Source organism: Nomascus leucogenys, chromosome 5 (assembly GCF_006542625.1).
Source record: "Nomascus leucogenys isolate Asia chromosome 5, Asia_NLE_v1, whole genome shotgun sequence".
NCBI lineage: Eukaryota > Metazoa > Chordata > Mammalia > Primates > Hylobatidae > Nomascus > Nomascus leucogenys.
Window position 1 is genome coordinate 54,475,666 of NC_044385.1, and position 24,441 is coordinate 54,500,106.

Sequence of the window (24,441 nt, forward strand, 5' to 3'; positions counted from 1 at the left end):
GCTATAGAAATCCTGAAAGAAGAAAAGAACAAGTACAAATAGACTCTGACAGGACAAAAAAAAAAGTGTTGCATAAAAAGAGAGTCAAGGTGTTAACTGCTGAAGAGTCCTTCAGGTTGAAGAGAAGGATCCTTGACTATCCTGTATCCTGCAGCCCCTTCCTTCTTTTCATGGAACTGCAGAGATTATGTCCGCCATTCCTATCAATTTGTTTATTCAGTGGCCTTTTGACAGCCAAACTGCTAGGAGCTGCTCAGGTGCGGCACAGCCAAGCAGGCCTGCACAAGTTTCCACCACACCCAGGCTTCAGCTTGGTAGAAAATGAAAATGGTCAAAAGAGTTTTAATGAGTTGTTAATGATTTAAGTACTCACAGTGATATGCTTGCAAGATAAGACAAAAGGAACTTAGGAGCAGTGAAACCAAACCAATAATACATTCAACAGTGGTGAATACAATTACACAACCTCTGCATACATTTAGGGAGCTTCCGAAACAGAATTTGGACTGGAACATCCCAAGGTCTAGCCTGCTGCCTCCACTCAGAAGCCCACCCATACCCTTGCTAAGAAAGTATTCTACCCTTTTCTTTAAACTCTCCTGGAATTCAATAGGCTTCCTTCACAATTTTACCTTATTGTTCCACAAAAGCTTGGCTTCTAATGTCAACCCTACCTCTCATCTGCTTACTGAGGACAGGACGAAACTTGGGTTGTTCCCTGCAGACAAAAGTACAATGGTTGACATTAAAGATTACCTATTTGAAGTAAAACTGGTTTTAAGCAGGTTAATGAACCCCAGGCTTACAGGTTCTTGCACTTGGTATATTTTTCTAACACACCCCAACAAGATAAGAGATTGGAAAATGGCTCCCTTGGCTGGTTGAGAAGGAATGTAATCTTTTTTTTTTTTTAAATAGATAGAATTACCCTGCTAGGGAACCAGCATACATATGTCATTCCTTTGTACAGTATTTTTACAAGTATTTGATTTTGTTTACCCTAATTTATCCAACTTGGGAATAAAAAGGAATCTCAGATCTATGAGAAGGACCTCCAATTTCTCATTCTCAGCTTCAAAACAAATTAGTCAGTTTAACATTAGTCAAGACACTTAGGTTGCTGTGAAATAAGAATGATTCTAGGTCATGATTAAGATGGTTCTCCAAACTATCAACAAGACTGTCTAATCACCTGTTATGAACCCAACACTGTTAAACACCAATGGCACATACAAAAGAAGTATGAAATAAAGTTCCTGTCATCCACACCTAACAATCTAGAGGCAGCCTTCAATTAATTTACTGATAGGGTGTATTGCATAAGTTTTATAAATTTGTTGTTTGAAGTTCAAACACATTTCGCCATAAAAGGCATGCTATCGTGTTTCAGTTCTCATACTGGTAGAAAACTGTCTTAGCCTCTAATGTAATTGAGATATCAAGTACTGTATGTGAAATGAAACACAATATTAAAAACTGGTGTAACATTAGAAATATCTGACATGTATCTGGTGCTTTGTGAGCTTGAAAGAGTTCTTCATATACATAAACTTCAAATCATAGTGTATTATTTGATGATACACAGTCATATTGTCAACTTGAATTAATTGAGGCACAGAAAGCCTAGAAGCTTATCCAGAGTCACACAGCTACTAAGTGGCAGCAGGACGCTCACGTTGGCCTTCCAACTCTAAATCTCGTTCTCCTTCCACTAGTGTAAAACTGAATAAGAAGGAGGTGTGAAGTGTTTTATTTTGATTTGTTTTTTAAGACTGGTGGCTGAGAAAGAGGAAATTTTATCTGAGAAAGACAGGGAGGTAAGTGAAAACTTTTAGTGATTCAAAAGGAGGCTTAGGGGCACTTTTAGAAGCTTTCAAGGTTGACGAAGCTGGTGTTTATGGCTTTCATTTCACTTGGAGCCTTGTGGCCAGACTTTTCCTCCTTTCAGATTTCTCACTGACTCTTTTCAAGTTCAACTGCCCTGATTAGAGTATGTTTTGTTTGGGATTTAACTCATGAATAGGAATACACCAACAGCAAAGAAGGGTTGGAACAGATTTCCTTGAGGTTACTGGATAAGCAGTGGAAAAGAGAAGAAGAATGAGGAAGACAAAAGTACAGATAAGATAAATTGCCTGAGGCAGAGTTAACCACACAGCAACCCTTGAAAGGAAGGTACAGGGAAAAGGGGCTGAGGGAGGGTATTATTCTATGAAAGAGACATGGGACAGATGTTGAGATAGCCCTCACCACTGTGCCATCAGGCCAGGGCAGCAGCAGCTACAACCCAACTATGCATAAATAGGTCTTTCCCTTATATGAAGGTCTACAGTTGAGAAGGCATCTGTGAAATTAGCAGATGACAGCAAAAATAATCCCACATATATGCCTTTCAAAAAATCTCTCTAACTGAATAAAAATGCAAAGAATTTCATTCGTTCATTCATTCATCCAATACACATTTATTATATGCTAAGCACTCTGCTAGATGCTAGAAAACAAAGATAAACAGAAACAGTCCCTGCTCTCAAAGAGCTCATAGCTTAGCAGACGAGAGATGTGTAAACAAATACGTGCAAAATAGTGTGATTGGTATGACCTCATTTTGTTAAATAGCAAGTACAGTATTGGCACAGTCATACTTCAAGCATGAACAGAGCCCAAGAGGTTCCCCAACGTGCTCAACTTGGCAGACTTGCTATTTATCATTTACCCAGCCGTATTCAGAGGCTCGCACTCATACTTAGGCCAAATCTCCATTGTTAATCACATATTTACCAGCTAAGTCACTTTCCTAATGTCTACCCTACCCAAGTCACTGTTTTGTTTCTAAGAAGGAGGAAGGTGTGTGTTCATCTACCTCGCCCAAATTGTGTAAGGGCAACCTGAACTTGGGGCGGTGCAAAAGGGGTTCACTGTAACATGGCACGTCATTTCAAGTATGGTCCGGAAAGCAACAGGTGATTCACTTTAACAAACATACTTGAGCCAATGTTATATAGGTCAAGTCTCATCAAAACAAACACCAAGAGATGGTCCACTTTCTTCTGTTGCAGCAAATAAAAACTTAATTTGTTTGGGGTATATAATTTGCAAAGCTGATATACAAGCATTACTTCATTTAGGCAACACAGCAACTCCTAGATGTAGGAATTATATGTTCATCCTATATCTGAAGAGGCTGAGGCAGGAGAGGTTAGAGACTTACCCAGGGCCACCTAGTTGATGGCAAGGGTCAGAGCTACCACTGGTACCCAAGCCTCTGACCTCCAGCTGAGTGGTCTTTTTTCTACCAAACTGTGGCGTAAAACTCTCAAGCCAACTATGGGTAATCTCTGTTACACAGAAAGAATTTAAAAAGGAGGACAGTAATAACTCCTATAGTCTCCTTGGATTGAACACATTGGATGAGAAGTACTCACAGGCCACTCTCCTCAAAATAGAAACAACACTAAAAATTCAAAGCCTTTAGAAGTGAGAATGGAATACATTAAGTTCAACTGCCAATATCTGAAATATAATTTCCTATAAATGGCTTTAGCCTGATCCCCTCTTTCAACATATCCTACAATCAAAATCTCCAATCAAATCCTCTATCAAAGAGCCATCTCACCATCCCAAAGTTATTCAAATTAAGCAGATTAACCACTCCTGCCTCCACACCCCGAAACAGCACCAGCACCACCCAGTCATGTTTTGCTGAACTCAGCCTCTCCCACACTCCCCAGGCTGCCTTTAAAGGAACTTGTTCATTAGTGGGTTCTTCAGTCACCCATGGGAGGTCAGGTGGTGGAGGGTGCTGGCAGGGCTTGACTTGACTTTTCTTTCATTCCCAGCTGACCCTCATAAGGGGCCTCCAACCAAACTCAAAGCAAGGCAGCTCAGAACTCCAGTTTTCTCCTTGTTTAGCTGTGCTCTTTCCCTACAGGGCACAGGGAAAGAAAATGCTATTAATTCCTGCACACAAACACGAAGCCCCTTCAAGGGAGAATATTTCTCAAAGTGAAAGGTAAGAAGCTGCAAAAGGAGGTCAGGTATTTGGCACATACAGGGGGTGTCATCTATTTCACAGTTTCTCTGCAACATTCCCAACTTAGAAGAAAAGAAAATGACAGATTTAATGAAAGGCGGATGGGGGTGGCATTGTCACTTGCCTAATGAAATTCCTGCTTGAATGGAACTGTCATCTCAAACTCAGGGTGTCTAAAATAATGCTCATTCTCTCACCAACTGCTGCACCTCTTCCTGGCTTCCATATGTCTATTTCTGCCATTGCCACCATCGTTCTCCCTGTCTCCCAAACTAAAAACCTCAGGCATTCCTGACTCTTACTTCACCCCTAGGCCCCACACCCATCTCGGCAGCTCATCTTTCCATCTTAGTGGTATCTCTTGATTACAGTGTGGTCAAACATAATATCCAAGATAAAAGAACCAGCAGGCTTTAGAGTTGGACAGACCTGAGCGCAGTCCCCATTCCATCATGGGTCACCATCACCTCGGATCATCTGCCTGACTCAACTTTCTTGTTCAGTAAATGGGGACTCGCAATTCCCTCATAGGTGACTCTAGTAATTGATCACATTTAACAGCATGTTTGCAGCACCCACCACAAGGCCTGGTATGTTGTGTGGGCAGGAACAAGCCTCTTGCCCCCAGCCAGGCAACTCAGAGCAACCAGGGAGTCCCTCTGAAACGACTTCATCACACTTCATCACTCTTCAACTCAGAGTGCCCCCACTGTTCTTTGTTGCACCAGTATGAAGCCAGACTCTGGCTGATCTTCAAGGTCATCAAAAACTATCCAGTTCGATCTTACTCCTCTGTCTATAACTCCTCTGCTCCAGCCCAAGAGTCTACTCACTCACTCAGCACACATTTATTGGGTGCCTACCACATGCAAACATGGTGCAGGAGGCTGGGAATGTTAAAATGACAGGCTGCCCACTGCCCACCCTCAAAGAACTCACAAGCTTTCTGGTAGTGAGTGTGGTCTGGGGGAAGGAGCGTGGGGGTGAGGGTGTATAAAACCATCATTGTATTAGGGTGTAGGAAGTGATGCAGGAGTGGTAAGCACGGTGGGGGCTGTGGGAACTCCACTGAGGGAAGACACACTGCCTCTGTTCTTTCCTCCTACTCTCGACTTAGCCAAATCCTAGTCCATAAATCAAGGTCTTATTCATTCTGGCCCACACCTCTCCCATCTCAAAATTCCTCAAGTTCTTATCAACACCACTCATTTTCAGTCATCTGCTGGCTGATGTCATTTCTTGTATTGCTGTGGGTTAATTTTTTTTTAATTACTTTCGTATAGGTAGGCTTTTTTTCTCCATGGTTTCTATGATCACAGACGATAAGGACTAGGCTCTAGACAGTTCTAAGTCTCTCATGGAAACTACGTACTCATTATTTGTGGAATAGTTGATATATTTGGAACTACTGACAACTGCAAAATAACACATTCCTTTCCCTTTGAAAAACATGCACTTCCCTCGCTGCTAGGTCCTGAGTTCTGCGTGTCTTACACTTTTCATCCAACCCAAGATGAGAGACGAAACCCTTGCTATCTCAAAAAACTATCCAAAATGTAATTTGTTTTAAAATGGTAGTTTTTAACTTTTAAAATTGTTCCATCTAAAAAGCTATTCAAATAAAATCTTAGCGGGACACCCAATATCATGAACATAAAAGCAGAGCTATTCTGGTTGGAGCTGTGGGGACAGCCTAGTGCCGCTACCTCAAAGTGGAAAACATTCGACTCCCTCATCAGCAACCCCTGATGCACATCCCAGGGCAGCACCACTACAGCATGATGGAGAACTCATCTTGCCCAAAAATATGTATAATAAACTTAATGTATGTACAAATGAGACATTACAAATCAATGGGGGGAAAGATGAACCCTTTAATAAATATAGCCACATGGAATATAAAATAAAGTTAGATCCCTACCTCACACTGTTCACGAAAATTTACTCCTTGTTTATTCAAGACGTTATGTGAAAGGCAAAACTTGTAGGTGAAAATATAGAAGAATATCCTTATGATTGTGTGTGATTGTCTTTTAAATAAATCAAAACAGTAAAGAAAAAGTTAATTTCTTTAACAAAAAGTAAATTTGACTATATTAAAATTTGGAATTTATTTTTATTTTTTATTTTTTTTAGACAGGATCTCCTTCTGTCACCCAGACTGGGGTGCAGTGGCATGATCACGGCTCACTGCAGCCTTGGCCTTTAGAGCTCAAGTGATCCTCCCACCTCAGCCTCCTGAGTAGCTGGGATTATAGGAGCACATCACCATGCCCAGCTAACTTATTTGTATTTTTGGTAGAGACAGAGTCTTAATATGTTGCCTAGGCTGGTCTCAAACTCCTGGACTCAAGTGATCCTCCCACCATGGCCTCCCAAAGTGCTGGGATTGCAGGTGTTAGCCACCACACTTGGACTTGGAATTTCTTATATATCAAATAATTCAATTAAAAGTAAGATGATAAACTAAAATCTGGGAGCAGGTATTGCAACCTATAATCATCAACAATGAGTAAATAGAATATATAAGGAACATCTACACATCAATTATTAGAAAAAGCAAGATGGCCTAAAACAGTTGTCTCTAGATTGCAATTTAAGAACTACTCTGGGGCCAGGCATGGTGGCTCACACCTGTAATCCCAGCACTTTGGGAGGCCAAGGTGGGAGGATCACTTGAGGTCAGGAGTTCAAGACCAGCCTGGCCAACACAGTGAAACCCCGTCTCTACTAAAAATACAAAAATTAGCCCAGCGTGGTGGCATGCACCTGTAATCCCAGTTACTTGGGAGGAGGCCATATATTATCTCAGTTTATCTATACAACCACCCTGGGATATAGGCAGAACATATATTATGCCAGTTTCTTGATAAGGAAATTGAGACAACTTAAATGATCAGTCCAAAGGGAGAGAAATATACATGTACCTTCCCTAGTAAGATGCAAAACCTACTTTTCTATCTTCTAATGTACAATCTTGCCATTACAAAAAACTACCTCCATCTTTTTTTTTGGAGACAGGATCTCACTATGTTGCCCAGGCTCATCTTGAACCCCTGGGCTCAAGAGATTCTCCTGGCTCAGCCTCCAGAGTAGCTGGGACTATAGGTACACATCACCATGCCTGGCTTACCTCTATTTTCTAAAAAATACCTGTTTACACAAAAATCTATACATGAATGTTCAGAGCAGCTTCATTCATAACAGCCTAAAATAGGAAACAACCCATATGTCCAAACCATCATACATTCATACCATAGAATACTGCTCAGCAATAAAAAGGAATGCACTATTGATATGCACAACAACCTGAATGAGTCTTCAGAGACTTGTGCTGAGTGAAAAAAAAAGGCCAATCCTAAAAAGCTACATGCAAATGGTTCCATTTTTATAATATTCTTGAAACAACAATATTATAAACATGGACAACAGATTAGTGGTTGCCAGCAGTTAAGGACTAAGGACTAAAGTGGGGTGAGACGAAGGAGTGAACTGGGAGGGGTAGGACTAGAAAGGGCAACATGAGTGATCCTTGCAGTGATGGAACTGTTTAAAATTTTGACTGTATCAATGTCAAGGTCCTGATTATGATACTGTGTTATAGTTTTGCAAGATGTTAACCATCAGAGGAATCTAAGTAACAGGTATGTGCAATCTCTCTGCACTATTTCTTACAACTGCATGTGAATGCATAATTATCTCAAAATAAAATATTAAAAAAAAAATAGGCCGGATATCATCCTGCCCTGTGTTGTACAATTCTGAGGTTAAATGAGATGAAGTATGGCAAGGCACTTCATAGACTGCCTTGTGCCCTGTAAATACTAGGTAACATCATCATCTTCCTCTATCAACCAGTCTCATTAGCATTACTCACTGTTAGACTATTCCTTATCCACAGAACCTTCAATATCGCTCTACTGTGACCCTATCACTGTACTTGTGTAATCCAATCACCCCTCTTGCTATTGTTTCAATGTCCCCTCCAAAACTCACGTTGAAATTAATCCCCATGGTGGGGCCTTCAAGAGGTAACTGGATCACGAAGGCATGTCATCATGAATGGATTAATAGATTAATGGGTTATCTTGGCAGTGAAACTAGTGGCTTTTTAAGAAGAGGAAGAGGGACCTGAGCCGGCAAGTTTACACACTCAGCTCCCTCTCTATGTGATATCCTATGCCACCTTGGGACTCTGTGGAGAGTTCCCATCAGCAAGAAGGCCCTCACCAGATTCGGCCCTCAATCTTGGACTTCCCAGCCTCCAGAACCAGAAAAAAAAAAAAAACTGTTTCTTTGCAAATTACCCAGTTTCAGGATTGTGTTATAATCAACAGAAAACGGACTAAGACATTTCTAATAGACTGCAGCTCCTTGAAGGCAGAAACTTTTCTCTGTATCTCTCTATGCCCACAGCTTAGCATAGTATAAAACATACAGGCCAGGTGCGGTGGCTTACACCTATAATCCCAGCACTTTGGGAGGCTGAGGCAGACGGATCATGAGGTCAGGAGTTCGAGACCAGCCTGAACAACATGGTGAAACCCTGTCTCTACTAAAAATTAAAAAATTAGCCGGGCATGGTGGCACATGCCTGTAATCCCAGCTACTCAGGAGGCTGAGGCAGAGAATCGCTTGAACCTGGGAGTCGGAGGTTGCAGTGAGCCAAGATCACATCACTGCACTCCAGCCTGAGTGACAGAGCAAGACTCCGCCTCAAAAAAAAAAAAAAAAATACAGTAGGTGCTAAATAAATGGCTGCCAGGTTGAAATTAGCTCATGATCTTCTTGTTCAATACAAAGTGTCCCAACACTGCAGGAAGCGAGGAGGGGAGGGGAGGGGAAAGAAGAACACTCCAGTAGCTATAAGCCAACGCCTTGAAAGTTTCATCAATAGCTTCCTCCTTCCCAAGTTGCTGAGAACCCAAATGAAGCAAAGGTCTGTACAGAAGGTGTGGCCACAGCAGCAAAAACATGAGTTCAATTCATCAAGTCTCTTCTTTAAACTATTTCAAGTTCTGCAAATGAAGGAACTGACCATTTATAGATTGGGTCACTGGAACGAGATGGGAAGGTGGGCTGTGGTATACTATTCTGGAAAGGATTTTAAAGGTTAGCTGACAGCCCTTTTCCTGAAATGATTAAGACTGAAGAATTGTCCGAGGGCAGAATGTATTTAAATACTCTGTCAAGATCTCTCAGAGACCTGACACTCTCAGCCTAGGCAAACATATTTGGCTAGTGAGGTGGGGAGGGGGTTCCCATGCCCTGAAAACAATGCTAACTCCTCACTCCTACTCCAAATAGTTTCAAGCATAAAAAAGTACAAGCAGTTGCTTTGCTGCTCCTAACGTTATCGGATAATTTTTCAAATTCTTACTCAATTACATATCACGCTCTTATCTTCAATCTCCACAGGCCACATAGCCTTGCTTTCACATCATGCCCACTAAGCCTGCAGAACACAAGTATCTCTCCCAAGTAATTCCAGCTCTCATAAACATGAGATCATTTTACATTAAGTTTTGTTAGAGTATTTGTGTGTACAGTGTTTGTGTGTGTGTATGCGCACACGCATGCGTAAGTGTGCATATGCCTTTTCTTCTAATAAGAGTATGGAGATTTAATGCAAGAGAAGGTTAGAAACTTGGGAGGTTTCTGTTTCTCCTTAATGATTAACTCTTTTGCTACTGAATCCAGAAGAGCTGGCCTTTCTGGACTGGCAGTCCTGCTCCAAAACAGCAAAAGAAAGCTCATACACACACATTCACCCTTAAAAAGAAGTAACTGGCACAAATAGGTTTCAGCTTTGACAGTGAGAACACTATTGTAGTTTTAAGAATTAGATGTTTCCACATTGTGTTGTTACTAGCCTTAAAATATCCAGATCAAGAACCTCATTAATCAAAATAACACGTCATCCACCCAAAATACTTCAATGTTTGATTTAAAATTGCTGACAGCAAAGAACGGAGATACATAACCACAAATCACTGAACAAATAAGAGAGATCAAGAGATACAGCACAATGGACTCTAAAAATGGCTAAAAACACAAAGCCTAATTAATGTCGTTTAAAGATGAAACCTTTAAGAAGAAAACAAAGAAAAAAAAAAAGATGAAACCTTAAAACCAGAAGTAAGAGAGGGGAGTAGGAAGAACCTGTGCTATCTATTCTCTGGTTTCTATCCTTCCCTCAGGACAATAATCAACATCTAGACTCTATGTGACAACTCACCCAACAATAACCATTTTTTGTTCATATGTCCTAAAAATCATGAAGCAAGGAACTAGTAATCCATCTTTCCACTTTCCAGCTGAGAAGCTGAGAATCCCAAAGGTGGAATGACACCTTCAACATTACATAGCTGGTCCTCCATTACCCTACATTTCTTCCTCCCTATGAACGATATTTTTTAAATGCTGTAATGATAAAAATATGAGCTGTCATTATTATTAATAGTACTCATTTAAAACAACAGACTGTTACTAGCCTATTCATTAGGTGAAAGGAAAACAAACATAAACATGAAAACATTTCAATTCCGCATTACAGCATGCTTCATCACAATCCTCAAAGAAATCCTTAGTTGACAAAAGGCCTAATATATAAAGAGCAATGTAAGAGGCAAGAGGCCACTCCACATCCTAAAACGGCCTGAAGTCACTTCCCGAACAACCCAGATGTCTAGATCAACCCTATACCAGTTCCATAACCACACTGCCTCCCCCAGGTTTGTCCCAGACCAGATGTCAGAGATTAAGAGCCTCCCACTTCCTTATTTCTTTAATTTTCATTAAGGACAATCAATCAACTTCCTTTTTCTTTTAAATTTAAGTACTGCACACAACAACATAAATATCTATAATACTAAGAGTTACACAAATTCCATTTCTGGCCCACCAACATGGATGGGGAAAACCATACAAACCAGTTACAGCAGGGAATTTTCTAACTCTAGAAGTCTCTGAGCTTACTGGAAGTCCAAAGTTTAATAGTTATCCTGATTAAAGCATGCTGATTAAAGTAATCCAGTCACAAGTTCACCTGCAGGCCCACCAAGTAACTCTCTCTCCCCTCGATTTTTCTCCAGCTGTGAGGCACATCTTCCTATTAGATCGTGATACTTCAACAAGTATCACTTCAACTGCTTTCCAGGCCAGCTGCCACTCTGGTACTACCTACCACCTGGGGCCTACCCTCCGTAAGTGTGCAGCAGCCATGCAGGCATGGCAAGTTCTGGGGGTGGAATGTCATTCAGAGAATATAATGGTTTTTGTACTTCAAAGGGTGTCTACTTGAAAGGGACAAATCATCATCTTCAACATCTTTTTTGTTGTTTGTTTGTTTTCGAGATGGAGTCTTGCTCTGTCACCTAGGCTGGAGTGCAATGGTGCGATCTGGGCTCACTGCAACCCCCGCGTCCCAGATTCAAGCGATTCTCCTGCCTCAGGCTCCCAAGTAGCTGAGATTAATTACAGGCACCCACCACCATGCCCAGCTAATTTTTGTATTTTTAGCAGAGATGGGGTTTCACCATGTTGGCCAGGCTGGTCTTGAACTCCTGACCTTGGGTGATCCGCCCACCTCGGCCTCCCAAAGTGCTGGGATTACAGGCTTGAGCCACCCACCTCGGCCGATCTTCAACATATTAATAAGCAAATATCATGAACCCTGAAAGCTGGAAGGACCTTATAAAGTTTCTAATGTTTAACCCCTAGTATCTTAGATGAGAATACCAAAGCGTAGGGAGGTACACAGTAGGTATGTAACAGAAAGACATTTAAAACACTCCATTCATTCTTTATTATACCAAGTTACTAGGAAATGAGGACAATCAACTGAGTATGTACAGCATCTCATAGTTTCAACTGAATTCTTTCATTTCAGCTTCACACCAGTGTTAAGACAGCTTGGGTTCATAATCTGTCCTCATCACTTACTAGCCATGTGCTTCAGAGCAAGTTATTTAACCTCATTGTGTGTCATCTGTAAAATGGGGATAATAATAGCAGCTACCTCACAGGGCTGTTGAGAAATTCATGAGTTCATATATGTAAAGCACCTAAAACAGAGCTAAGACATAAGAGGCACTTGATAAACGCTAGCCATCATCATCATCATTATTGTAAGGGCCAAGAATTGTTGTTCCCATCTTATAGGGATTTTATAGGGAAACTAGGGATTTTGAGACCTTAGGTGAGTTATCTCCAAAATCACAGTAGTCAATGACAAAGCCAAACTAGAACCCAAGCTCTCTGCCTCCCAATCCAGCACTCTTTCCATTAGCATCATTCTGCCTGTGTAGAATCCTGTAGCTCAACGTGTAACAAAGTACTGTATTGGCCCAAAAGAAATGTTGCTCCAGAATAGGTACCTCAGTCAAGATGTCTTCCCAAAGAGCAGCTTACTCATCTGACAAGCTCTGGTGCAGTATCTCCACTGCCTACCAAAGTAATAAACACATGCACACACAAAATCTAATAGGAAAAGGAAGCAGGTTTCTAAGGGATTTCAATGTTTGCAGAAGAGTTGGCAACAGCCAACTCTTCAGAAACAAGACATATTTCTTAAAGCTTATGGCATGGCTTGTCATGGCCAGCTCATGCTCTTGAGTCCCTTTGTTGTCTGTGCTTTGTCCTCCTGTGGAGCCCTGGCCACCCAGCCACCCACGGCTGCCAGGGTCATCTTCTCCAGGGAGAGTATTCAGATCCTGCCCACCATGTCGTGATTCTAAACGCAAGATCTGGGCTCAAACAGCAAAGATAAGGTCCCAACTTTCACAGTGATTTCTGGGTCACCTCTCCACTGATTAATGCATTTAGAAGATATGGTTAAGAAAAAACAAACAAACAAAAAAAAACAAAAACAAAAAAAAAACAAAGAGAATATGCCTTCTCCCTAAAGGATGATATCCTAAAATATACACCAAAATGGAGGAACATGTCCCAACTGTTTTTCCTTCCTCACGAATACATATTTCAAGTTCAGAACCATTCATTCACAATGTATAAATAAGGTCAAGGCTATTTCATACCAAATGACTTGAAAAACCATAAGGGACCATTTTCCTGCTTGTTCCTTAGGACCTCTCCTTCACCATTTACCAAAGATCTCACAGCTGCTTCTAACCAGGCAGTAGCTCTCTCCACACCGTGCTTTGAAAAAGTAACAAAACAGTTCCTTTTTCAGGTCAACCCAGTTTTAACTCCAGGTCAAGACAGACAAACTTTCTCAAACTTAGACTTTTAGTGCCTGATTAAAATGGTGAATAAATCCTGGACAAATGTAGAATGTGTTTTTGCTTCAATTACAGAAAGCCTTTTGTTTGTTTTAAACTCTCGGGAATTTCAGTGTTAACATTTTTCTTGGTTTCCAAGGTAAGAGATGTGACTGAAGAAATTTGGTCAACTCAAGTATAGCTCTAGGTCAGTCACTCTAAAGAGGGCAGTGATTCTAAAGAGGGCCGTGCCAGCAATAAATTTAAGGAGAAACACACCCCCGTGGGGGAGGATCCATAAGGCTATGTAGTTTGTACTTGTCCTTGTATAATGCAAATATATTCACAATGTTTAATCTATATCAAATTTCAAATAATATTAACATAGGGCATGGGTTTCTTACTGGAGTGGGGGAGAAATGCAGAAGCGTGCCATCATGGCACTATCACATCCAAACTCAACTCAGAAGTTCAATTCAACTTATAAACATTGTAGTGCTTACTATGTGTCAGGAGCTAGACATACAGAAATGAATAAAAGACCATTCTTTCCTGAAGGTGCTCGGTGAGTTGTAAACAAAGAGATGTAAATGAAGAGACTGCAATGTAATATGATGAGTGCAATAATACAAAAGTGTACAAAGACACTGCAAAGGAGATGCTGAGAGCGTACTGATGAACTCTGTGCAGAAGGCAAGGGGAGATGCTGAGGAATCCTGCTTGGGATCCTGCACAGGGGAGCAAGGAAGGCTTCCTGGAAGGGTGGCATCTGAGCTGCTTTAAAGGATGAATAAGTTTTACAGGTTCAAGGAAGAGGACCCATTCCAAAGAGAGGGCACTGCATGGATAAAGCACAAACCATGACACAACATGATAAAGAAAGGAAACTAGAGGCAGTTCAGCTGTAAGGCAGTATAAAATGTAAGCAGGGTAAGTGGGAAGTGATTAATATTAAGTCTTTTATGCTATGATGTTAGCAAAAAAAATGAGTTTTTAAAAATCACTCTGGTGACATTGTGCAAGATACAGTGTCAAGATACAATTAAACTATTTCTAAAAGATTATTTGTAGTAGTTAGATCATCCATTTATTCATTCAGTACTACAGACAATAAGTGTTTACTGAGAGCCACCATTTGAGCTACAATAGTCTTCCAGACACGTTTCCCATCTGAAGGGACCTTATAATAAGCTATTTATTTAGCATTTAATATTTGCCATACACTGAGCCAGTACTCTTAACACAACTGCAATTAATAGCAAGGCAGGTCTCATTATCTTCATGTCACAGAAAAGCAGGCTTGGAAGAGAAGTTGAGTGACTTCAGCAAGGTCACACAGCAAGGAGGTGATGTTGACAAGACTCCAACTGAGGGCTGGTTCCAGAGCCTGTATTCTTTGCATTGCACTACACAACTTCAAAACATTCCTACATTCAGAAGTCTGGTAGAAGAAAAAAGAATGAAATACAAATATTCCAAACATAAGGCAGTATGAGATCAATGCCATATGAGATCTATTAAGAGAAGCACTGTGTGGGTGAAACAGAGAGAAGGGTTATTTCTGGTCAGAGAAATTAAGGAAGGAATCCCAGAAACGTTGGGTTTTACCCAACGTTTTACCTTAAAAGAAAGGTGAGATTTCTTTCTTTCTTTTATTTATTTATTTATTTTTGAGATAGAGTTTCACTCTTGTTGCCCACGCTGGAGTGCAATGGCGCGATCTTGGCTCACAGCAACCTCCAACTCGTGGGTTCCAGCCATTCTCCTGCCTCAGCCTCCCAAGTAGCTGGGATTACAGGCAAGTGCCACCACCCTCAGCTAATTTTATATTGTAAGTAGAGACAGGGTTTCACCATGTTGGTTAGGCTGGTCTTGAACTCCCGACCTCAGGTGATCCACCGCCCCCGGCAGAAGGGTGAGATTTCAATAGGTGAAGATACGGGACTGGGCAGCAAAAAAGGGGCATTCCATGAACAACACGCAGAACTTAGACTCTGGCGACAACCAAGGTTCCTATTCCATCATTCACCAGCTGCAGACCCTGGGGGAATAACTGAATGTCCTACACCTCACTTTTTTCATCAGTAAAATGGGATACTAGTAACATCTTTTTCCTAAAATTGGAGTAAGGATTATGGAATAATCTATATAAAGTATTTAGCATAATGCTTAGTAAGTGGTAAACATCCAACAAACAGCAAATGTCAGCTAGTAGTTTATGTGTTTAAAGAATGGTAAGCAGTCAAGTTAGGCTTCCAGTCCTCTTAAAGCAAAGTAAGAAATGTGGTTGAAACAAGAGGCTGCAGTCAGATTGAGAATGAAGTTCATGTCTACCTTAGAAAGTTGGTCTGTATTTAGCAGGCAATAGGGAGTCAATCATTAGAAGAAAGAAGCCGTATTAAGAACATTTTGAGTAGATCTCCAGTGGGAGCCCCTAGCCCCTCTCCTTGACATCTGGCTCATTTGTGACCCCTTCTAAAAAGGCATGAGGCCCTAGGACTAGTTCAAGCCAGATCTATTTTTTCGTTTGTTTGTTTTTTGTTTTTGAGACAGAGGCTTGCTCTGTCACCCAGGCTGGAGTGCAGCGGCACGATCTTGGCTCACTGCAACCTCCGCCTCCCGGGTTCAAGAGATTCTCCTCCCTCAGCCTCCCGAGTAGCTGGGATTACAGGCACCCACCACCATGCCCAGCTAATTTTTGTATTTTTGTAGAGATGAGGTTTTACCATGTTGGCCAGGCTGGTCTCGAACTCCTGACCCCAGGTGATCTGTCCACCTCGGCCTCCCAAAGTGCTGGGATTACAGGTGTAAGCCACCACGCCCGGCCAAGCCAGCTCTATATGAAAACAGACACTGTCGTTTGTCCACTCCTAACATGGCCATGATTTTTTTTCTTTTCTTTCTCGCTCCATCCTGTACCTTCCCTCCTAAAAGCAGAGTAATGGCTGAGACACAATTATTAGCCTGACTTCCCTTGGATATTGTCTTGGTTAAACAAATTTTCCAGAAACTAATCTGGGTAGCTTAGATCATTATTTATTTGTTACTTTTTAAAATTTGTTAATACCAAGCTTTCACTTAGTTATCTTGAAGCTAATGCCTCTTCTATAATATAATTATTAGCTCTATCACCTAGGCTATAGTGCAATGGTGCAATCAATCATGGCTCCCTGCAATCTCGAACTCCTGGATTCAAGCAATCCTCCTGCTTCATCCTCCTAAGAGAGCCTAGGACTACAGGTATGTGCCATCACACCCAGATAATTTTTTTTTTTTTTTTTTGAAATGGAGTCTCGCTCTTGTTGCCCAGGCTGCAGTGCCATGGCGAGATCTCGGCTCATTGCAACCTCTGCCTTCCGGGTTCAAGTGATTCTCGTGCCTCAGCCTCCCGTGTAGCTGGGATTACAGGTGCCTGCCACCACACCTGGCTAATTTTTTTATTTTTAATAGAGATGGAGTTTCACCATATTGGCCAGGCTGGTCTTGAACTCCTGACCTCAGGTGCTCTGCCCACCTTAGCCTCCCCAAATCCTGGGATTACAGGTGTAAGCCACCGTGCCCAGCCAGTTTTTTTTTTTTTTTTTTTTTTTGCAAAGATGGGATCCCACTATGTTTCCCAGCTTGGTCTTGAACTCCTGGGCTCAAGCAATCCTCCCACCTTGGCCTCCCAAAGTGCTGGGATTACAGATATGAGCCACTGTGCCTGGCCAATAGTACTGGTCTATTAATACATTACAGTGAAGAAACTTCGGGGGTAATGATTAGATTCACTATCTTGATTGTGTTGGTTTCATGGGTATTATATATGTCAAAGCCTATCAAACTGTATACCTTAAATATGTGCAATTTATTAAATGTCAATTAAATCTCAATAAAGCTATTAAAAATATGGTAAAAGTTTAGTAATTCATGTAATTATTAAAAGGTGTACAACTGTATAATTAATAATATACTAATATACAAGCTAATACACATATTAAAACCTTAAGTTTAAAAAATTTCTCAGGACAAGTGATTATATACAAATGTATATACAGGCTTGTAAAACTTTGGTATAGTGTACCTTTTGAAAAAAATAACCAGCCTGGGCAATGTAGGGAGACTTCATCTCTACAAAAAATTTTAAAACTAGCTGGGTGTGGTAGCATGTGCCTATAGCCCCAGCTACTTGGGAGGCTGAGGTGGGAGGATCACTTGAGCCCAGGAGGTCAAGGCTGCAGTGAGCCGTGATCAAGCCACTGCAATCCAGCCTGGGTGACAGAGTGAGACCCCATCTGAAAACAAAGAAAAAAGAACACACCTGTGTTACACCTATGTTCACAGCAGCATTATTCAAAATAGGCAAAAGGTAGAAACAACCCAAGTGTTCATCAGTGAACGAATGGGTAAACAAAATGGGGTATATACATACAATTACATATTATTCAACCTTAAAAAAGAAATTTGGACATATGCTACAACATGGATGAACTTTGAGGAGATTATAGGAAGCGAAATAAGCCAGTAACAAAAAATAAATACAATATGATTCCACTTACCTGCAGTATCTGGAGTTATCACATAGAGACAAAGTACAATGGTGCTTGCCAGAGACAGGGGCAGGAGGGAATAGGGAGCTGTTGTTGAATGGGTATAAAGTTTCAGTTTTGCAAGATGAAAAGAGTCATTTAGATGGATGGTAGTGATGGCTGCACAACAATGTGAATGCACTTAATGCTACTGAACTGTACTCTAGAATGGTTAAGATGGTCAATCTCCTGTGTATTCTACCACAATTACAGAGAGTAAGGGAGATATGAGAGTTCCTACATATTATTGTAAAATCAGTAAGGGTGTTAATTTTGTAATTTTTTAAAATGCTTTTAAGTGCTGCTATTACTTATTTTTAAACCAAACAACTTCCAAGACTTTCCCAGATTCCCCAAGAAGTCAATTCTGGAGCTGACACCAGGTTAAAACTGTTCATCTGAATTTTATTACTACCAGAAATCTACATATCAACTGCTTTTTCCCTGCAATATGACATATTTTCCTAACGTAGATGTCAGAGGTCAAGGGTATAAGGTAAGCACAATTCCCATGAAGCATTCTCACTTCTGGAAGGACAACTCTACAGGTGCCACTGGGTAGCCCAGTTTATCTGGAGTGAATAATGAGAGTCAGGGTCTGGGCACCTGCTGATTTTAATAGTGAGGGCGCCTACATACTGCAGCCGGGTCCATCTCTGGACACCTCATAGCAGAGAAATGATCAGAGCCTGTCTAAGCTTTCAACCTGCATGATACATAACGGATATGGCCATAATTACCAGATAGGCTTCTTCAAAGGAAATTCCTGTTCTCATTCCCCAAGAACGCCTGAAATTGAAAAAGCTAAGGACCCCTCATGAACACTGTTTCCAACTACTGCTTCTTTGCACAGTACACTGCATCCCTTGACTCCTTGCCCACCACCTTCCTCTAGGGTCTTTCAATTGCAAGATGTAGAGTATGGTACTTGAATGTTTCCAAGAGTTTCATTTTCTTCCAGGAGTTCACCTTACTGCTGCAGAGTAGCTTTTTTTGTTGCTGGTTTTTCCCCTGAGCAAGGGACAGGAGCCCTCGATCATCTTGCAGGAAAATGATAGCATCTGCTTGAGGATTCCAACTAAATGTTTTACTGCAGCTTTTCAAACTGATTATATTTAAAACTGATTAACTGATTATATTTAAAGCTCCCTTGGGGAATGGGAGCTGTGAGGAAAGAAGCTTTGGAGAAGACCTTTGTTGGCATGAATGAAAAATTGCTCAGACCTCCCAAGGGAAAGAGCTTGTTTATACACCAGCCATCAACATTCCCAAGTATATATACATACACAATATGACTCCAGTTTTAAATTTCATCTCCTGCTCTTGAAGGGTCTTGAAAGGGTTAAACTGTTCCAGGCAAAGGCCTGCACTTTTTCTATCAAAATGCTCCAGATGGAAATTACAAAATTTCACTTCCAGCTCTGTGGTGCACACACACTGTTCTCCTAAGACATTAAAAAAAAAAAAAAAAAAAAAGACAAGACCCCTAATGTTCTCAAGAAAGAAAATGTGACCGCTCAGCATACAGTGCCACTCTGTTTCAAACTATTTCTTGTGGAATATTTGCATGAACTGTCAATCTCAAGCTTTCTGGGAGACTGTAAAAACTCAAGGTATAGAGAGGATAAAGGAAACGGGCCTTAAATAAGGAAAGATCAATACCTGGGACTGTATACAGTCATGTGTATTCACCCAAATATCACCCAGATTCACAACCCTGGTAACCATTACCAGGTTAGCACCTTACCACCTTTGCTGCTCCAATCCCAGCAACAAGCTAACAGGCTAGAGAGGCCAAAGGCTTCAGGTTATGACCATGAATCTGACCAGGGTTGTAATGAATTTCCACAGATTAATGTACATCAGCCCTCCATACCTGCAGGTTCCATATCCGCAGATTCAACCAAATGGGAATGGAAAATATTCAGGAAAAAAAAAACAATAAAAATACCAATACAACAATTTAAAATAATACAAATTTTAAAAGCAGTATAACAACTATTTACATAGCATTTACACTGTATTAGGTATTATAAGTAATCTAGAGATGATTTAAAGTATACAGAAGGATGTGTGTACATAGGTTATACGCAAATACTACACCATTATTTATCAGGGACTTGAGCATCTGCAGATTTTGGTATCCTGGGGGAAGTGGGGGCAGTCCTTAAACCAATCCCCTGAGGATACTGAGGGACAACTACATACGAAAGCACATTGTAAATTGGAAAGAGCTATGTAAAAAGACTAAGAATATTATTGCTTTCAAGTCAGACATTGAGAGGCATGAACTTTCAAAGGAATCTGGGCACCCACAAACCAGAAACAATGATGGTTTTTAAGAAGACACTACAAGGCAGGCCGACTAAGGAGGCACACCCCTCATAAAACCACTCTGGGGTAGGGTTGGGGCTGAAGCCTCAGGAGTTCCTCAGGGCACATGCAAGCAGGTGGTTTATAGGGAGGCAAAAATCAAGGGATAGAGAGGGTCCCAGAAAGGGTCCCATGAGATGAGGGTCCCATTTAGAGTCCATTTGACTCAAACAATTCTGATTGAAAAAACAGTACCTGGGACTCTGGTCAAAGACAGGCAGAACTACAGTGGCCAATAATTAGTTTACTTGTTCACTGACAGAAAAAGAAACTGATGTCCAGAGGGTTTAAGTGACTGACCCAAGATCTTTTGTTACGACTAAATGAACTTAAGCTAGAACTCAAGTTTCATTCCTTACTTATTTCCTATCATTTAATAGCTGGCACTTTGGGAGTGAATATGCAAAGCAGCCTCAATAGTCAGCCCAATTCAGCAAAAGAAAGGCTCACAGAGAAGTAGACCGTACCATTATTGAGCACTTACAAGTGCCAGATACTGTTCTAAACAATCTATATATCTCATCAACAACTCAGTACTATCTTAGGAAATCTATTTTATTTTACCTATTTTCCAAATAAGGCAACTGAGGCTCAGAGAAGTCATGTAACTTGCCCGAAGTGAAAGGCTAGCTAGTGGCAGAACCAAGATTTAAACCTGAATCGCTTTGACTCTAAAAATTGCACTTAACCACCAAACCAAACTGCATAGCTGTTACAGCAATTTTCTTTTTATCTTGGCATCTGTAGGAGAAGTAAGTCTGGCAGCACCATGAGTCCCATATAACACATAAAAAGCTGACACTCATAATAATTCTGACCCAGGGCTTCTAGCTAGTGGAGGGCAGAGCCAAACCAGATCGCAGGCCCTTTGTCTCCAAGTTCTGTGCTGTTCCATAGAGAGCCCAGCTTCCAGAATATAAGCTCCACGAGGGTGGAGACTTTTTCTTCTTCACAGCTGTATGGCCAATCCCCAGAACACACAGCAAGCACTCAATAAATAGTTAATGAATAAAGGAATGAAGTCAAGCTGCCATGGTTTGGCTGTGTGACCTTGGAAGGGCTTCTCATCCTCTCTAAGCCTCAGTTTCCTTATATGGTGAATGGAAAGTGACAATAATACCCATTTCCTGGGTTGAGGTGAGGATTAAACCAGACCATTCATTTAAAGCACTTGGGACAGACTGGAACATAATGAGCAACCAAAATGTAATCTACTATTATCATTATCATTATTACTACTATTATTCATTGACAGATTTGGGCTCCTTAAGAATTTTTTATTTTTTCCCACCCTGGTCAGATGATGTTTCATAGTAAAGATACAGAATAGAGAATTGAGAGTTGGTAAATCTGCTTCTAGTTTCAGATCTGCCACCATCTAGCTGTGTGACCTTGGACAAGCCTCTTCAGTTCTCTGTATTCTCCTCAGCTGTAAAATGAGGGACTAAACTATTCAAATCAGTTCCATAAGCATTCATCAGGCACCTTATCTGAGTAAGACATCATGTGCAGCCACCTATAAAATTCTATGATCCTGAATAGTATCATGGGAAAATATCAGAGCAAAGCAAAATAGTCTGCTTGTGGCAAGGTTGAAGAGAAAACCCAAATAGCCGACTGCATTACATCATCTCAATGAGCAATGTTTGTAAATATCCAAAGTGTTTAATTTTGAGACACTCTTGAGAAATCCTTTGCCAATAAGAAATTGGCAGATATGGTTCTATTAACACCTATCAGCCTTGAACCTTCCAAAAAATAAACATTTAAAATCACTTTGCACCTTAGTCAAATAGTGTGCTTCTGGAGAGAAATCTGGGAAGATCAAAGTTATTAACACTCTGATGGCAACAGTTTAAGAATAGGATGTGCTAAAAAAAAAAAAAAAAAAAAGACATATCTGGTTAAAACTGCAGGGGGGATTCCAAGAGCAAATGCAATGCATCTGGACAGGACACGGAGGCCAGTGGCCTATTGTTTACAAAAACAGGCCTGGATTATGAACAGTGACAAGAGGCCAAGACCTCAATTATAACTCACAACCACACCTCTCTCAATCCCAGTTCAACTGAAATTATCAATCAGTCAACTCCCCCATCTCTGTAATAAACCTACCAATATTTGCAGCCAAGTGGATAGAAGGCCCCTTAGGGCACCTCCAGCACTGACCAAACTAATGACATAAAAAAGATCCTGTAGGTACAATGAGGACTTCAGACTACCTTCCAACCTTCCAAGAGATAAGGGAGCTGCCCATTTCACACTCTACGCCTACCCCCACCCCCCAGCAATCATTAGAGGGGAGACATGGCCCTTCCCAAGTCCTCTCTGATAGGAAAAGGTCTCCTTGCACTGGTGCAGGGAAAGGAGGGGCCCCTCCCTCTGTACTCTGAAACAAAGGAAAACCCAGAGCTCCAACCATGTGGTGTAACATTCAAGGCCACCCACCTCTTCCACTCCCCAGCTAAGGTCTCAATGGGCTGGAGCCACATGGCTTTTTCCAGTGACTGACCAGGAAGGGACAGTGCCTTGCACAAACACATGCTGCAGCTCTTTAACAGGCAGGAACCCTTCCTATGGGAATTGCTGGTTTAAAAAACGCTATCTGAGTAAGAGCTCTTATTCATGAGTCAAGTCAGACAGTCGACTAGATGAGAAGACAGGTCACTTGGTTTGTCCTAGTCCACATTTTGCTTTACCCTTCACATTTTTCAGGAGAGGGAAATGGGGCTTTAAAAGCATGTCTTCCGGAGCAGAGGGCCACAGCACAGAAGGGTTAAACAATTATGTCTTCCTATTTTCCAGAATCAGCACCAACCGGCTACCCTAACATCCTCCCAACTCTATTCAGATTTAGGTGAGGGCGGAGACCGGGCGTGGGTGGCCTTATTCTCTGATCTCTGATTGTATGCAGGCCGACCAGAGACCAGGCAGGTACAAGGTACACCCAAGGTGGCAATGGACTTTTGGTGCCAATGCCATAGCAAATCTCATGTTTTAATATAATGCATCCGAAAAACCCCGCCTCTCCCAAGGCTCTCCAAATGGTACACCTTCTCAAGGTTGCCTTTCTGTCTGGACTCCTCTTCAATCTCTGAAACAAATGTCCAAACACCTGTCAGATTTCAGTTGTCTTTCAAGGAAACCTGACCCAGAGAACCAGAGGCAAACTGTGCCTTTCTCTAAGAGCCTCCTGCCCCTCCCCCCACCCTGTCTGGCTTGGGGGAAAGGGCTGCCAAAATCATGGTCAGCCACACAAAGATACTCCTACAGTCCACTGCAAAAATTCCTTTCCAGTGTCAGTGGACCCCTGGCACTGCCCATCCTTTGGAGGTTCAGACCTATCTATGAAACCACCTCTGGGGTCAGCCTGCCCCCATCTGCTCCACCCAAAGAAATGAACAACCTGCAAATCACGGTGGAAATACACGCCTCACCAGTCCACAGAGCATTTGCAGTGTGCTGTTTTTCAAAGCCCTTACCTTTGACCTGAGTATCGTACTCTGCTATGATCTCCTTATCCTTTTTGAATTTGGCTGGAGACGTCATGTTTTCCTTCTTTCTTCCAAATTCGAATTGTGAATTGATAGATCCACGGAAAAAATCCAACCACCTAAATCAATACCTCCAAGACCGCTTCTCTCGAGGGCAGAAGGGGCCCCCCACGGTGGTCTCCAGCGCTCCGTGGAGCGCGGGCTGCGGGCTGGGCAGACGGCTACGGCGGGCACATGCAGACGGTGGGCGCTGGGGCCAGGTGCGGCGGCGGCTGGTGCCTGTGCTAGAGCCGGAGCCGCAGCCTCAGCATTAGCCGGGAGAACTGCAGCGCCCGGAGGCTGGCCTGGGGTCTGACATCAACGACACAGGCGGGGAGTGGAAGTCCTTCCGCACAACATGGTGTGGGGCTGCGGGGGTGTGGACGCGCCCAGCTGTGTCCCCGGGAGGGAGTGGGTGCTTTTCGGGGTGCCGGGGGAGGGCTCGGCGTGCTTCGCGGTTTTTTGTCGTAGAGGCTCAAAGATGCTGCAAATCAAATCCCAAACGGGAGCCGCAGCAGCGCAGACTGGATCGGAAGTCGTTTGCTCTGGTTCACTTGCCTGTAAATGCAGGAAAAGGGGGAGGGGGCGATCAGCCAGAGCGCAGATCCTAATCGCGGCGGGGGTGGGGTAGGGGACGTCGTTCCGAGCCCGCCCTGGGCCCATTCCTGTCCGCTTAACGCCTCCCGGCCCGCAGAGCCGGCGCTGCGAGGTGGGGA

At 42.1% G+C, this 24,441-nt stretch overlaps 1 protein-coding gene across 6 annotated transcripts in view; it reads right to left on the minus strand.

Moving 5' to 3' along the window:
* SRGAP2 (SLIT-ROBO Rho GTPase activating protein 2) overlaps window positions 1-24,441 on the minus strand; it is a 256,002-nt gene that overhangs the window by 229,638 nt on the left and 1,923 nt on the right. For all 6 annotated transcript variants that reach the window (XM_030813102.1, XM_030813101.1, XM_030813103.1 and 3 more), the window contains exon 2: window positions 23,675-24,283. In XM_030813102.1, coding sequence (XP_030668962.1) covers window positions 23,675-23,741 — 67 coding nt within the window. In that variant the 5' untranslated portion in view covers window positions 23,742-24,283. The remainder of the gene's footprint in view (window positions 1-23,674; window positions 24,284-24,441) is intronic.